The sequence below is a fragment of the Mya arenaria genome, chromosome 10 (assembly GCF_026914265.1).
Source record: "Mya arenaria isolate MELC-2E11 chromosome 10, ASM2691426v1".
In the NCBI taxonomy this organism is placed as follows: Eukaryota; Metazoa; Mollusca; class Bivalvia; order Myida; family Myidae; genus Mya; species Mya arenaria.
Window position 1 is genome coordinate 40,471,669 of NC_069131.1, and position 16,471 is coordinate 40,488,139.

At 35.0% G+C, this 16,471-nt stretch overlaps 2 protein-coding genes and 1 long non-coding RNA gene across 3 annotated transcripts in view; 1 reads left to right on the top strand and 2 right to left on the bottom strand.

The window, feature by feature from the left end:
• The first annotated feature begins 6,047 nt into the window (after positions 1-6,047).
• Positions 6,048-10,699, top strand: LOC128205271 (monocarboxylate transporter 3-like). Its single transcript, XM_052906795.1, has 6 exons — positions 6,048-6,150; positions 7,582-7,718; positions 7,942-8,170; positions 8,451-8,592; positions 9,380-9,630; positions 10,037-10,699. The coding sequence occupies exons 1-6, from the start codon at positions 6,120-6,122 to the stop codon at positions 10,255-10,257; spliced, it is 1,011 nt and encodes a 336-aa protein (XP_052762755.1). The 5' UTR covers positions 6,048-6,119; the 3' UTR covers positions 10,258-10,699.
• A 948-nt stretch (positions 10,700-11,647) lies between these two features.
• Positions 11,648-13,546, bottom strand: LOC128204223 (uncharacterized). The gene is made up of 3 exons (XR_008256126.1): positions 13,470-13,546; positions 12,519-12,625; positions 11,648-11,842 (listed from the first exon to the last, which is right to left on the bottom strand). It is a non-coding gene; the product is annotated as an uncharacterized LOC128204223 (long non-coding RNA).
• Positions 13,547-13,555: 9 nt separating this feature from the next.
• Positions 13,556-16,471, bottom strand: part of LOC128204701 (cadherin EGF LAG seven-pass G-type receptor 2-like) — a gene marked incomplete at its 3' end in the record, with an annotated part of 65,901 nt that continues 62,985 nt past the window's right edge. The window contains exons 16-17 of the mRNA XM_052906102.1: positions 15,137-15,457; positions 13,556-13,650 (exon numbers count right to left, since the gene is read on the bottom strand). Of these exons, the coding sequence (XP_052762062.1) occupies positions 13,556-13,650; positions 15,137-15,457 (416 nt within the window). The remainder of the gene's footprint in view (positions 13,651-15,136; positions 15,458-16,471) is intronic.

A 16,471-nucleotide genomic window follows, 5' to 3' on the forward strand; every position in this document is an offset into this window, starting at 1 on the left:
CATAGATAAGACTATAGGGAATGCAATATTGATAATCGTGTATATGTAAAAGTGCATCGATTTTAAAGGCGCACAATGTAGTTTGATGCCAAAAAAATGATTTAATGCATTATCATGTTTAACTCACTTCATTGTAATGATCAAAACAAAAGCATATGTTCAGATACAAAAATATCAGCGATATTTTCGCGCGTGTTTTATATTTATTTATGGCTTCTGAGCTATTAATCATTCATTTAAGTAAGAATATTTTTTATCTGTACCTTAATTGTGTTGTTTTTTGTGTGTTTGTTTTTTTAACATCATTATTTCTATGAACTTTTATTTGTAAGACGTGTGAATGTAGAATAATGACAATCAGAAATTTAAATTTCTAACTTGCAAACTGTCAGATTTTTGGTGGCAGACATTTCGACTGATAACGTTTACTCATTTGATGTCGGCAAAAAGTGAATACTGTCACGCAAATGCATTGAAACAAATAATTCTGATATAAAACCGGATCGTGATAATCAAGTCCAAGTCAAATCAAGAAGTAATGCCATGGTTTATGGGAAATGTCAAATTTTGACATGTATTTTCATGTGCTAATACTATTCCAATAAAAGTACACACAATGTATATATCATGGAATAGTGCATGAATGAATATGTTTCTTCGCGTAAATCATCTGCAAACATAAACGGATGTTAAAGATTGTTTAGACTTTTTATCGTACATGCCTAGAAAAACATTTGGCGGTCGAATTTTCCATATGTGACCTTTAAAACCATATATATAGACATAATCTGAATCCCCAACTACTGACTGGTTAGCAGTTGAATATTTCCGAATAATGGACTGGAAATGGTCGAATATCCGACTGGCGAATATACGAATAAAAGTGATTAAAACAGCGTTTGTCGCAAAGATACACATGTGTACATGGATAAACAAACATTTGGCGGTCGGATATTCCACATGTGACCTTTAAACCCGTATATATAGACATAATCTGAATCCCCAACTACTGACTCGTAAGTAGTTGAATATTCACGAATAATCGACTGGAAATGGTCGAATATCCGACTGGCGACTTTACGAATAAAAGTGATTTAAAACAGTGTTTATCGCAAAGAAAAATAGGTGTACATGCATAAACAAACATTTGGCGGCCGAATATTCCGCATGTGACCTTTAAACCCGTATATATAGACATAATCTGAATCCCCAACTACTGACTCGTAAGTAGTTGAATATTCACGAATAATCGACTGGAAATGGTCGAATATCCGACTGGCGACTTTACGAATAAAAGTGATTTAAAACAGTGTTTATCGCAAAGAAAAATAGGTGTACATGCATTAACAAACATTTGGCGATCGAATTTTCCATATATAGACATAATCTGAATCCCCATCTACTGACTATTTAGTAGTAGAATATTCGCGAATAATCGACTGGAAATGGTCGAATATCCGACTGGTGAATATACGAATAAAAGTGTTTTAAAACAGCGTTTGTCGCAAAGATACATATGTGTAGATGCATAAACAAACATTTGGCGGTCGAATTTTCCATATGTGACCTTTAAAACCATATATATGGACATAATCTGAATCCCCAACTGCTGACTGTTTAGTAGTAGAATATTCGCGAATAATCGTTTGGAAATGGTCGAATATCTGACTGGCGACTATACGAATAAAAGTGTTTTAAAACAGTGTTTGTCGCAATGATACACATGTACATGTACATGCATAAACAAACATTTGGCGGTCGAATTTTCCATATGTGACCTTTAAAACCATACATATAGACATACACTGAATCCCCAGTTGGTAGTTGGATATTCGCGAATAACCGATTGGAAATAGTCGAGTAGCTCAATATCCACATCTAACTCTGATTTTTCGAATCCCCGACTGGCACTTAGCAGGTAGTTGACTATTCGAATCCCCAACTGGCAACGGGTAGGTAGTTGAATATTCGAATCCACGACTACCAACTACCAACTACCTTCCAACGTTACCATCATTTAGATATCCACTGTTACGAAACACGATAATACCAAACACATTTAAACTTGAAGCAATATTTCTGTTTAATAACAAACGGATACAAAAACTTGAAGCACAAATATTAACACAAGTTGCATCCACAAATCGTCTACAAATCGCCTTAAACATCAAACGTGCTTCGAGCGAAAGTAACACTGAGAGTTAAATTCAACCATTACTTTTATGATTAATGGTAAACTGTAGATTTGTCTTGGGAAGACAAAGGGTCGTTATAGATATATAATCAGTACACTGTTAGTAGATGTTTGTAGGCGAGCATGTATGGAGTATTTCCTTAATAGATTCGGTCTTTGTGGTATAAATCCATGGCGAGTATATATATCCCAGACACACTCAGCTGCTAACGCACCAGTCAATTGTAACCACGCCCCCTCCCCCCCCAGGTCCGGGGGTATACTGGGGATAGCCGGAGAAATGGGCCGTGTTTTTACTTTTCAGGTGGCCCCGCAGTGCCGGGTGAATGCGGTGGTTTTGTCTTCGCTTTAAAAATAGCGCTGAATGGGCATTACCTAGGGTCCCTGGGGTGCGGGGGCATTTTGCGGAGATTTTACCAGCTGTTCGTCCCCGAAGGGCAGAGATTTTAGCCGGGGTTGGCTGGACCGAAAGTCAAAGTCCCCGCTCTTCCCCGGACCTGGGGGGGAGAGGTTACAATTGACTGGTGCATAAAGTGCAACTAATAAAAAACAGGTAACCGATGTAAATACATGAATACCAAACAGTAACAGCAACAATTATCTTAAAGATATATTTATATTACTTGTTAACCAAAATATTATATTAAATACCTGATACATGTGTATATATAAGCACGTACTACAACCTCAATCTAATTTTTTTATGCAGTTACATACAATTATAAAATGTATCAGTTTTTATTAAATTTTACTAAAGCTCAGCTTTCAAAAGCATGAATAATATCGTTGATTATGTGCGTGAATGCTCATTTCGACCGTGCAAGGCATTTTATCTTATGATAAATTCAACTTAGCTGCAATCTATGTGAAACAGCACTCAACACTTGACATTTAGATCAACTCTGCAAGCTTACAATTTATGAAATACAAGTGTTTTAAGTCATTAAAATATATTAAGTTAGTAAAATTGGTCCGTAATTAATAAACTAGTATTTGTAAAGATGGTCGCACAATTAACTATTACTAATTAGCAATTTAAATAATAGGTTTTCTACCTGTTACATATTACTAATGAAATTTTTATAATGTATTCATGGTCGCGTTCTTGTACCAAGTTTGAATAATGTTATAAATGAATTATTAGATTATACATTAGCATTAAACGGTGTATACTTCAATATAACAACATGAAACCAGGACACAGCGCAGTGCCATACAAGGAATTAGATACTAAGGAAATCAAAAATGGCGACAAAAAATCGTGAGTATCCCTTTATATAATATAACGTGATTGGGATGATAATGATTAACACACAGTGTTTCACACAATCCATGGTACGGTTAACACTTCGTATTGATTGTTTGTAGATTGCATACGCTCGAAGAGATTGTTATTATGCTTAGGCCTAAAAAATATGTCATTTTCGGGTAACCCGACCCTACCTATAAAAATGCGCCGACCCTCACTATTTTTTCCGTTTCTGAGCAAAAAAATAATCGTTAGTGAATAGAGAGTTACGAAGGGCGGATAAATGCGAATTGGACGATCAGCATTATTGTTTATATGATAAAACAAAGTCAGGCAATGACAGTAATGTAGGAAAGACTGCCATGTGCAAGGAAACACTCTGAACTTACGACAGATTTTGAAGAAAAAAAAATCTCTACCTACCCTACCTAAATATTTTGGGAAGGTTACCCTAAACAAACAAATAATTTTGTTTGGCCTTATACATAACATTACAACAGTGGTTATTCGTTCTAAACATACAGCAACAAGCAGAAGGCAGAGAAGGAATGATCCGATTTTAACAATGAACGCATGAAGGCTTGTCTGTCCACGCACATTTTAAAATAAAATCGCATTTTGACATCAAAAATGCCTTTTATTCAAATCGCTTACAAAATGTTAAGCTTTTCCATAGAAAACATACTCGGGTGTATATGGACGATTTACAATGTTAGACTTTTTTACAATTAACTTCGCTGCAAGTAGATCGCGTAGTAATTTCAAATTAGCAAAAACCCCATGGATGTTACTGTTAGGAATCATAATTTTATATGCAATGTTACACGAATTATTTACTAAACAATGAACTTTGTTTACAAATCACACGGTAAAGCACTACAATCAATTCATTATTTATACTATCATCATGAGCTTCACAGATGACAAAATTTGCGTTAAATTTATGTTCAAATATGATACCAGTATTTTTAACGCAAATACATAAAATCATTACGATAATATGGTCTGACTTAAATTGATACTATCTTAACGACTTATACATAATCAAACCACTTCTTGGTTGAAACATAACCAAAAAGGTATAGAAACTGAATCAAAACATCTTGTAGTTTGACTGTCTAGTTTACGGCGTCTTTTTCTACTAAAATGGAGCTCTAGATGAGATTTCCAGACATGGTTGAATTAAGAGAACAATCTTGTCGAATGTCTTATAAAAAATATCTCCAACGCCTTACCTTATATTTTTCAGCCTACATGACCCGCCTGTTGTCAACAGACCTCCAACTTTGCGTATTTTTCATAGACTTGAATTTGGTGTCTGCATCATAGAATTTCTTACTGAAAACTTTTCTTAAATGTTTTGAATATTTAACAAGAATATTTAAAACACACACACACACCTTTTCTTGCCCTTTTGATTGTTTTGGTGACATATGATTTGAGTTTTCTTCAAGAAAGATTGGAAAGAAAATTGCTCTACAAAGATGCTTTATGAAAACCGACCACTGCCTTATTTCCGCGGTCATTGTCGATTGCATGGCGCTGCAGTTTATTGCCGCTTGTTAAAGATACGGCCTGCGTGTTACGTACAAGGAGACTACTATACGAGAGGACGTTTGTAATAATGATTTTAATAATGTATTCAGCCTGCAGGCCTCATTTGGACGGCGATCTGCGATCATGGTCGCCTGCCTTGCGCTGCAGTTTATCGCGGTCGGATATGGATACGGGCTGAGTGTCATGTACGTGGAGATTATCCGGGTGTTTGACGCTCCAAGATCGGAGGCAGCCTTAACACAGAGTCTGTACTTTGGGATTATGACGGGCGGAGGTAAGACTAGCTTCTGTTTAGTGTTATAATGTGAAAGAGCATTCAGATTATGACTGGAGGAGGTAAGACTCGCTTCTGCTCAGTGTTATAAAGTGAAAAAGCATTCATACATGTAAATGTTTCGCCATTTTTTATATATACATGTAGTGTAATTGATAACACAACAGATTGCTGATTTTGGTGACAAAATATTAGTCAATAGAACCAATAACCGCCCGAAATCTACTTCGACTTGTGTAACCCTTTTCATGCTATGGTTAAACAGGCTCCACATACTACAAACATGTATGCCTATCACATGAGTTCCAATGGGTAATATGTATGTGTTTTATATCGAACTTTTTCCTAAATTGAGTTTGTTTATTATTTGGTTTATCACTAACTTGTTTTGGGGTAAGATATATCCGGAAGCTTTATACAAATTCACAAAGTTTGGGACTAGTACATTTCACATTACCTTTATAACATTCCCGTACATTGTATAAGTGCGAGAAAAAACCGGGAAACTGTATGAATGCGACTCAGCATGCAGATATAACTGCTATTGCAAATATATCTACTTTTTGTTCAAAGAGAGAAAATTTTGTATCTTCAGGCAGGTCTTGAGTGTGATGATCAATAATGATGATAGATCCAGGACCTTGCGTGATTGAAGCATTTTGCGGGGGGGGGGGGGGGGGGGGGTAGGTTATTTTGTCTGCGAATTTGATAGTGTGTTCTTAAATATTGCAGGCGTGTTTTGGGCGTGGCTTGTTAACATGATAGGCCCGGGACCTTGTATTATTGGTGGTGCAGTATGTGGATGTATCGGCTTTATTATCAGCGGGCTGGCTGTCAACGTTCCCATGGTGGTTTTGTTCACTGGTGGTCTTGCAAGTATTCGTTCACTTTTTTGTAATTAATTAGAGAATAAAGATAGCTGAAACATATTTTATTGAATTGGGGACTTTTCCTTTCTTGTTTGAAACATTATTTTGTTAGATAACTTGCGGCAAATACAAATGCTTATTGCGCTGAGTAATGTTAATACATGAATACAACTACTGCTATCTGCTACTGCTATTACAACTGCGACAATTGCTGTTGCTACTGCTTCTGCTACTGCTACCGCTTTTCCACCTGCTACTACTACTGCTTATACTACTGTGGCTGCTGTTGGCTGCTGCTACCGCTTCTGCTGCTTCTATTGCTACCGTCACTGCTGTTGCTACTGCTGCTACCGTTACTGCCGTTGCTGCTGCTGTTGGCTGCTGCTACCGCTTCTGCTGATTTTATTGATACCGTTACTGCTGTTGCTACTGCTGCTACTACTACTGCGGCGGTGGCTGCTGTTGCTTTTGCTACCGCTAATGCTATCGCTACCGCTATTGCTACTGCTTCCGCTACCGCTAATGAAACGCGCGAATTCTTGATTTGTGTGACAAAATAAAAATTCAGCACTACCTTTGTAGAGTATAATCCGTTAATTATAAAGTACTTATTTTCTTTAAACACTAGTGTTTGCAAACATTTTCTACCACCTCAGATAAGTAGATCCATTAATTTAACCATGCTAGAAATTCTTATCTTGCCCACGGGCGAAGATAAAATGCCCGTATGAAACTTCTTTTTATGGTCACCACATTGTAATTACCTCCCTTGTTGAAGACTGTCGACTGTAGCGCATCATGGAAACCTTGTCTGGTGGCAATATTTAGAACGCGAGTTAATTATTTCTCGCTTCAAATGTCACCAGACAGTTTTCACGCACCTTTCAAGAAATAATGCTTCACTCTTCTTAGAACTATTTAAAGACCGGTCAGACCATTTACATACTCTGAATCACTGTACGAATATCCATGAGAACCATGAATTATTGCATATCCGTACGCAATTATTTTCACTAAGCCCAAAAGAGTTCCGGCAAAAAATACATTTTTACTTAATTTTGTTTAACTGAGGTGGGAGAAAAAGCATCTACCATAGCCGCTCGTGTAAGATAGGTTAATTCCGACTCTCGTGCAGGGTGTTCTGCGGAAACTCGGTAAACCTCGTTTCCGCAAAACACCCTACGCTCGGGTCGGAATGAACCTATCTTACACTCTCGGCCATGGAAGATACTTATAATCTCGTCTTGGCTGGATTAAATGACAGTATTATAATCGTTAGTAGAAAATATTTATTCATTATAATACAGTTAAATAAACGTAAATACTTTTGTATCATCTATATGAATACCAAGTGTTTATTCAACTGTTTTACTGACATAGTATGATTCCTCATATTCCACGTATATGTTTCACGTTTTGTAATTATTTTTCTTCCTAGGTGCAGGTATGAGTCTGTGTTACCTATGTTCGTTCATCACCATCAGCTGGATATTCCATGAAAACCCTGGTGTATCTCTTGTCCTTCTTACCACTGGGTCAAGCCTTGGCCAAATTGTAATGCCCTATCTAAATGAGGTAGGCCAAGTCATTCAGATGTTATAGAGGTACAGACTTAGAACGTAGTTATGCATCATATGAAAAACATGTTTATACTTGTAATATATCTTTTAAAATAATGCATCAACGTTTGGTTTTTATTGAAACAATCAAAATGCGATAATAAATGATATTTAGGCATCCAAACCATAAGACAACAACTTATAATTAAGAATAAATATGATTTACAACATTTCTTCAGATTGTTATCACGGAATATGGATGGCGGGGAGCATATTACATCCTGGGAGCTCTGGCCTTAAATTGCTGTGCCTGCGGACTCTTTATCTATTTTAACAGACCCTATTTCCACAAAGGCGTAACGTCAAATATAAAAGGAAACGTTTGTGACAGACTGTTTGAAAGATCACTTCTGACAGACCCTTTGTTGCTCATGACATTACTGAACGTCCTACTCTTGGCAACAACAGGTATGCAGTGGGGTGGGGGTACCAGACAGTACATCAATACTTGCTCATATGAATCACCCTTGAGACGGTGTCCTCAGCAGTAACCAGTACTGGTTTTAAAGGTCACCATAACAGAGCCTGCCCCCGGATTTTTCTCATGACCTCAAGGTTATAGAATTGTGATTAAATCAATCAGAAACCAACACATGTTATTTGTTCTTATAATTTGCCTGCAGGATAAAATACTGTTACTTTTTGTGTTTTTGTATCAAATATAACATAAAGTCATGTATTTTTAAAGGTCCCATCGAGGCCTGGTTTCTTGTCGATCTGATGGTGATTCGAGGATTTGAAAGAGAGCAAGGTTCCTTGTTCGTATCCATAAACGGGTTCGCAAACTTCCTAGGACGTGGCTTGGGTGGTATTCTGCGAATGTTTTGTCAGTACGTAAGCCAGCTTATAGTTTATTTATAAGAAGATCAAAAAGTGGCAAGATTCAGTTTGCCATCTGCATAGATATTCGTATATACAATGGACTTTTGACCACTTACTACGCATTTAAATTTTCAAAGACGCAATTTATCTCACGAACTCAATCGACACTTTCAATGCATTGATATGATCCCTCACAGTTTCTATTTAATGTATGTAAGTGTATGTTATTATGAGTCATGTATGTTTCATGCGCTGGAACAAAGTAGGTTTCTTTATTAGCTTGTCGGTTTGATTATTCAGATATTCATGTAAAACTTTGTGTACCAAAGGCAAGAACCACATTTATGTTAAGGCCCGTTATTTTTTGTTTAATAAATGTTAAATTATTCCGCTTGTTCGCTCCGCGGCGCTCTTGACTCCATTTATTTCATATGAAATATTGTGTAGCGTTGAAATCCATGTTAATAATGTTACTTGTCATATATATTCATAACTCTGATAGTGAGATTGTTACAATCTTTAAACAAATTATTAGGATGCACGAACGTGTACGCAATGGACTCATATTCATGAGCTTGAAGGCCGTATTCCTCAATGCATTTTATAAGACCTTTAAATACTCCATGATAATAAAATACCCATTTAGGAGAAATGTTGAACAGCGCATGTTTATAAACAGATGAAAAGAAACCCCTTTTCTTCTCTTTTTTTCTTTTCAGAATAATTTATTCCTAATCGGATATAAAGATACCTGTTACACAATAATTATAAGTCATTAATGTTGTAATTTTGCAGTGTACCAACAATATACCATTGGGTATATCTAGCACCAGTCGTTGCTGTAGGACATCTGCTGATTGTAAACTTCTACGATTACTGGCCTTTATTTTGGGCCAACATGCTTTATGGAACCTTCTTCGGGGTGACAGTTGCGCAAGAACCAGCTATTATGTTTGAGGCTTCGGGATTGGAACGATATCCGAAAGGAATCGCTCTGATGAACTTAATGTATGGTATCGGGAATTTTGTTGGAGGTTTAATAGGAGGTTTGTGAAAAATAGCTCATCTCATTTAAAGAAGGCAAAAAAGTGTTGACAGAAATACAGATTAAGTTTAATATATTCTTAGAGCGAGTGCAACACTTACATGTTCGTTGAAAAGCAATGCGTACAAAACAGAGCGCTTAAAACTGAACTCATTGGTCCTAATAGAATTCTGTCAACATTTTATATGGTAACTGATGTTAAGACGTTTCTTTCTTGTTTTTAGTGACACTATTTATAAGTAATCAGTCAACATACGGGGTTTTTAAACGCATTTAGACATACACCTTATAAGTTGATACATTGTAATAATAGACTAGTTCAGTCTTTTAACTTGTTTGAACCTGGTTGTAATGTGACACACCCTGCTTCTGTAGTAAATGAACGATGATTTGATTAACCTTTTCAGGTATAATTAAAGATGAACTTGGCACATACAACCTATTATTCTACATCGCTGTTGGGGCCAGTCTGTATGTTTCCTTAGCCACCGTTGGGATTATTTTCTGTATGAGACATAGAAACAAACATTCAAAGCCAAATGAGCCATTACTCGAACAAGATGTATTCTTCCAAGGAGATGACATTTTCGAACGACAACCACTGCTGCGACGTCATTCTGCGTACTGATAGTGATACTGACGACGATGATGTCTTACCTGTTACTGGCATATACATAATTTATTGACTGTTCTTTTGTTTAAGGCATTTTTCTAAATATTTAAGCATGTACAATAAGTTGGTTTTATACATTTATGTCTGAAAAGTCCATGTAAATGTTTATTCTCTATTGTAATATGCAAATTAATCGATATTTAAATACTTGAACTCCATTACATAAGATACTGTCCATTGAATGTAACGCACTTGTGGTCCACTCGTTTTGTATGTGTTTTATTGCTGTTGTGTATTTATTTCTCCATGTGTTTGTCCATGCTTCATAAGATAACATCGATTTGACCACAACCGAATACGCTTGCATATATTTAACATGTTTTATATCACTAACATACTACAAATAACCGGTGGCCTTCCATATCTTTATGGTGTGTTGAACAATATGTTCGCACTAAAATACACTTGTAATGGCTACATTAGTGTATATCGATGCTTCTTGATAACTTCGGTTGAAGGAAAAAAAACAAATATTTTCTGTGAAACACTAACGCTTTATTAATAAAAAAAACGTAAGAAAACACTACAAGATATTAAGTTGAAAGCAAATAACAAAACACTATCACAGTACAATTTCTGTCAACGGCAGAAACAAAATCAACAACTACACAAGAAGACTAAGCGTGAAAAGTAGGATTTATCTAAAAGATAAAGAATATTGCGGAAATAGTCAAATGTTTTATTTCAGTTATTTGTGTATGTAAAGAACAACTTAAGAATAGTTTTATTAACGTCAATAACAAGCATTATCGAAAAAATATATCCATAAGAACTTGGACAAACTATACCTCGATCAACACTCTGACACTCTTATTTAAAATCAATACATACACATGTTTAACAAACATATATTTTGAGTGATAAACCTTTAACTATTCACTGAATAATGCATTTATAGAAAATATTAATTACTGAAAGCAAGATTGTAACCATGCATTTTATATCTGTCTGAAAAAGAATAATTATTAAATAGCTGGTGAGTGCTAAAATATTTACAGTGATCAACTATCGTCTCATTAGGTAGAAATACCGTGTTTGTTGTACCTTTTTTACAAATAAAACTCAGTATCCTTCATAAGAACCATTGTTTTCGACGTTTATTCATACTTTTTGGGTAAATTGAAAGAAATGAATTAATTGTGGTAAATCTTATTTGGGATTAAGAGTGCATCTTCAAAAATACATCACAGTAGCGTAGCGTTTAATTTAAAGATAAAATTAGTTCGAACATAATATGTCTATATTATAGTCAACATTTGATTGATAATGTTTGCTTTAGTTTGTAGTTCCTTTAAATGTAAATCGATTTAAAGGACATTGTTGTATGATCTCCAGACTTGTTGAACTGAAAGTGAAAATGAATACAATAATCATAAATTAGTTGTTACTGTTTGACTTCACATTGACAAATGTTCATAAAAGTAATCAATATTGATAGTAATGACATTACTAAGTACACCGAATAAATAAATGATTTTTTTACAAAATCAAACATAAATTTCAAACGTACCTTTAGGTGGAGGAGGCTTTCTTACAGAAACTGAAACGAAATGCTCACTGTTATTTAAAAGAATATTTTTGCAGTTGATTTTATCAAAAGCACATGTTTCAGGTTTTTATTTTAAACTTTGAAGACACATTTAAAGTTCTATGAACAATAAACCCATATTGGTCAAACAATAGAACTTCAAAAGATAGATAGGTCAAGATGCAAGTAGAATGTCAGTAGAAAACTGCCAAAACAATTAAAAAATAAAACAGTATTACACCATCTTCCTTACTGTAGGTATTTCAAATGAAAAACACCTCAAAATGTGGTAATGTTAAAGCTACACTCTCACAGATTGAACGTTTTGACAACTTTTTATCTTTTGTTATGGAACGAGCCAATTTATGCAAAAACGCATGGAAACCAGTGATATAAGACTGCTGACAAAACATCAGATCGCAGATTATTTTCATATTTAAGTTAAAAAAGTTCTGTTTGATGCATTTTTCTTCAACCGTAAGTAACGCTTTTAGCCATAAAACATTTATTGTCGAACGGAATATGAAGATCTACGATCTAAACTTTTGTCACCAGTCTGGTTTGCAGATATTTGCGCTTATTTAAAAAAAAAAAACGTTGTGAAAATGGTGAATCTGTGAGAGTGCAGCTTTAACGGTCTACGGTTGATTACTCCTACGATTGATTACTCCTACGATTGAATACTTACACGATTGATTCATATTGACCGCTCTTGGGTTCTGACGCCTATCACGTGGTACTTCATAACTGTGACGCCGGTAGTGTTTCAGATTCATGCGTTTTGTTCTGTTGCAGCTAGAGACGTCATGGAACCACGATCAAGAGATAAAGAACTTTAATACGCATGAATTACACACTTTCGTTTGATGAATTGGTTATTAATATGCTTGTTAATACAAAAATGTATTTATAATTATTTGAATGTTTAACAAAGTTACAGCGATACACCTGCATGGCTCCGGATTTTGCTATTCACATACATTCATGTAATGATATACAGTCGAACTCCGTTGGCTCGAACCATAAGGGACCGGCAAAAATACCTCGAGCCTCAGGGAGCTCGAGCCAAGCAGGAATTCTTATATTCAGTTAAAAGAAATTGGTCATTTATATCCAGTTTGAGCCAAAGAGAAAATCGAGCCAAGCGAGTTCGAGCCAACGGGGTTCGACTATACTAAAAACTGCGTTTAATATGTTCGATTTGGAATTTTTACTGCATTTCAGGCTGTCTGGCCTTTGTAAATACCTTTTGTCCATGTGTTACCTATTTAAATCTATGCTTTTATTTTCAAGTATTGTTGTGTTATGTATGTGTGTTATTCATGTCGGGAAAATAGCTCATGGAGCTAATGTTTTATACCCGACTTTCGATAAAGATTATTGTATCTTGTATTTACTTCAAAATATGAACTCCATCGTATCGAAAATAAAACTTTTTTTTACAATATATACGTTATAAACTGTATTAGTTTTAACAGTTAAGATAAATATACCTTAAGTATCTTAACTATCCACTTTCCGAAAACATTACTAAGCATAAAGTTTATTAAGGTCACTTCATAAAAGAAAACTTATTTCTTATATGTATCGTTTTGATTTCTAATCGATAAATCATCGAAACGTGCGCACACACTCTTACCATGTTCGCAGGAATTGCGAGCAGCCGTTCTCTCCCCGGCACGTGAAAAGCACATAGCCCGTCGCTATTAGACAAACGAGTGAAAGCACTCCCGCGACAACCAGCCATGCCACGTTCTTACTGTCTTCCAAGAACGTTCTGTAGCGGTCTGTAGTCGTTGTCGTGCTGGTGGTAGTGGTGTCTTATGGGGGAAAAATGACGTTATTTATGGAATGAGGATGCATGAAAAAATAACGATTTGGTGGAAGGACGATGTGTTTGGTTTGGTATATATAGTTGTAATAATAGTTCGTAAAGAACGATACTTGCCAACATTTTAACGCTTATATTATCTTTATTCAATTTAATATTTTTCTCTCCTCATTTTAAGTACATTCAGAGTCTGGATTTTTTTTAGCTTATTTTCAAAATATTAAATCTTTACATTATAATTATATTCTAAAAGCCTACGAAAAAGTTCTGATGTATTTGTAAATTGTAAATTTGGCTTTTGCTCCCCCAGAATATAGTATTATTTAAAGTGACACTAAGTGAATTCTGAATCCAGTGCTAGATCGAAAGTTTGTCAATCGACTACATACACAAAGAAAACCTACTCCAAGATTCCATATATTTACAGTTTGCAGTTTAAATCAACAGGTCAAATAAATCGTAGTCTTATATTAGACTATATAGTTAAAACATTAGTTTAAACATTATAGTTTCATAGTTTATTTCAAATGCATAAAGGCCATAGGCCCATTATATATTTTACAACGAATGTGAAGAAAGCTGTGATAGCTTATACTTAGTCACTCTCGTTGGCACGATATTTCGCGAGAGTGTGGTCTTGTGTTGTGGGGGAAACCGGAGTACCCGGAGATAACCCACTTGTCCGGCTTGGCGACCACTAACAGAAACTCACAAATTAGAGTGTTTAAAGTGCAGAAAATTCACTGTTCAAAATCGCGTTGGATTCGGTACGGGCTGAATATCTCTGTGTTGCAAAAAAGTTTTCATTGTTTTTTATAAGCTGATCGACGTCTACGTTTTGCTCAGATTATTTGGAAACAGTAGAAGTTGTAATGAAATACAACTACTGAAACTAGTTGAATTAATGAAGTTGCTGTAAGTAAATAAGTATCACGAAAATAACACTTTTTCTAAGGATTCTAAGCAATAAAAGCATACTATCAAATTTACAAAATAGAGTTTCTCTAAGGATTTTAAGCAATAATAGCATACTATCAAATTTACAAAATAGAGTTTTTCTAAGGATTTTAAGCAATAGAAGCATACTATCAAATTTACAAAATAGAGTTTTTCTAAGAATTTTAAGCAATAGAAGCATACTATCAAATTTACAAAATAGAGTTTTTCTAAGGATTTTAAGCAATAATAGCATACTATCAAATTTACAAAATAGAGTTTTTCTAAGGATTTTAAGCAATAGAAGCATACTATCAAATTTACAAAATAGAGTTTTTCTAAGGATTTTAAGCAATAGAAGCATACTATCAAATTTACAAAATAGAGTTTTTCTAAGGATTTTAAGCAATAGAAGCATACTATCAAATTTACAAAAAAGAGTTTTTCTAAGGATTTTAAGCAATAGAAGCATACTATCAAATTTACAAAATAGACTTAGATACCTGACCACAACCCTAATAGATTTAATGTTTATGTACCTGATACGATAATAACAACAGTCGCAGTATCTTCATTTCCACCTACATCGGACGCCATTGCAGTAATTGTTACGGATGTACCGTAGCCTAACGAGCCAGAAGAGGGCTGAATTTTAGTCGTTATCATCCCCGAAGAATCGATAGCGAAATACTCCTCGCTGAGACTCGCTTGGTCAAGGGTGTACGTTATTACACCGTAAGCTCCCGCGTCGTTGTCTGTTGCCGTTACCGTACCGACGCTTGTTCCGGCGCTAGCATAATAACTGATGTAATACGTGTAAGATAGCGGGGAAAAGATTGGAACGTTGTCATTAACATCGTCTGTAATACAAATGGAAGCTCGTGATTTAGTATAAAAGTTCTGATAAATACATCGTTAATACTGAATAATAGTATAATTATAATCATTATACAAGTAAGTCATTAGACAGAAATAATAATACGGTGCGACCGAATGCCCGTAATACATTTAACAAGGCATTTTATGATATATGTAAATTGCAAACTAACACAAACAAAATAATAATTGTAATAATAAGTATAAGGGAGGGTGGGATGCTTTTTGTTTTTATTTAAGTCAAATACTGGACGGGATGAAATTAAACTGAACAATGACCAAATCGGAGTAACACATAAGCGACTATGGGTGACTGCGCATAAAAGTATTTGCCATAATTATAACATTTTCCGCTAAAATGATGTAAATTGTAATCCGAAAAAGTAATGTTGAGATTACATTCTATTGCCCTTAATCAAATGCAGTATTATTTTTATGGTTCAAAAGTATGTAGACAATTTATTATAATGTGTAATACGTAAACACTCATTGAAATACTATATATATAATTTACTGAATTATGAGAATTCTAACAAATATACTTATCAACTGCAAGTGCATTGAATCAGATGTAAGAAAGAAAAAATATATTTTCAAGGTTTTGAAGGTCATATTAAAATTGTCACATTTTACATTACGGAACACGAAGTAATGATTATATGAACCCTTTCACAGGCAAAGTCATTTGAGGAATACTAAAATGGTTTTATCACATGAGACATGTGGAAGTTAAATATATTAAGAACCAGATATTATTCTATCAATTATCATTATGGTACCCAGCACAGAGCATTCAAGGCAAAGGCTAACAGAAATACAAAATATGTTTACATATTAGAACAAGTAGTAAATACTAATTCTTAACTTTTGATGTAAAGGTAATGCACCAGTCAGTTGTTACCACAGCTCCAAGGTCCGGGGAATAGCGGGGACTTTGACTTTCGGTCCAGCCAACCGAGGGTAAAATCCGCGCCCTGCGGAGATGAACTGATGATGAA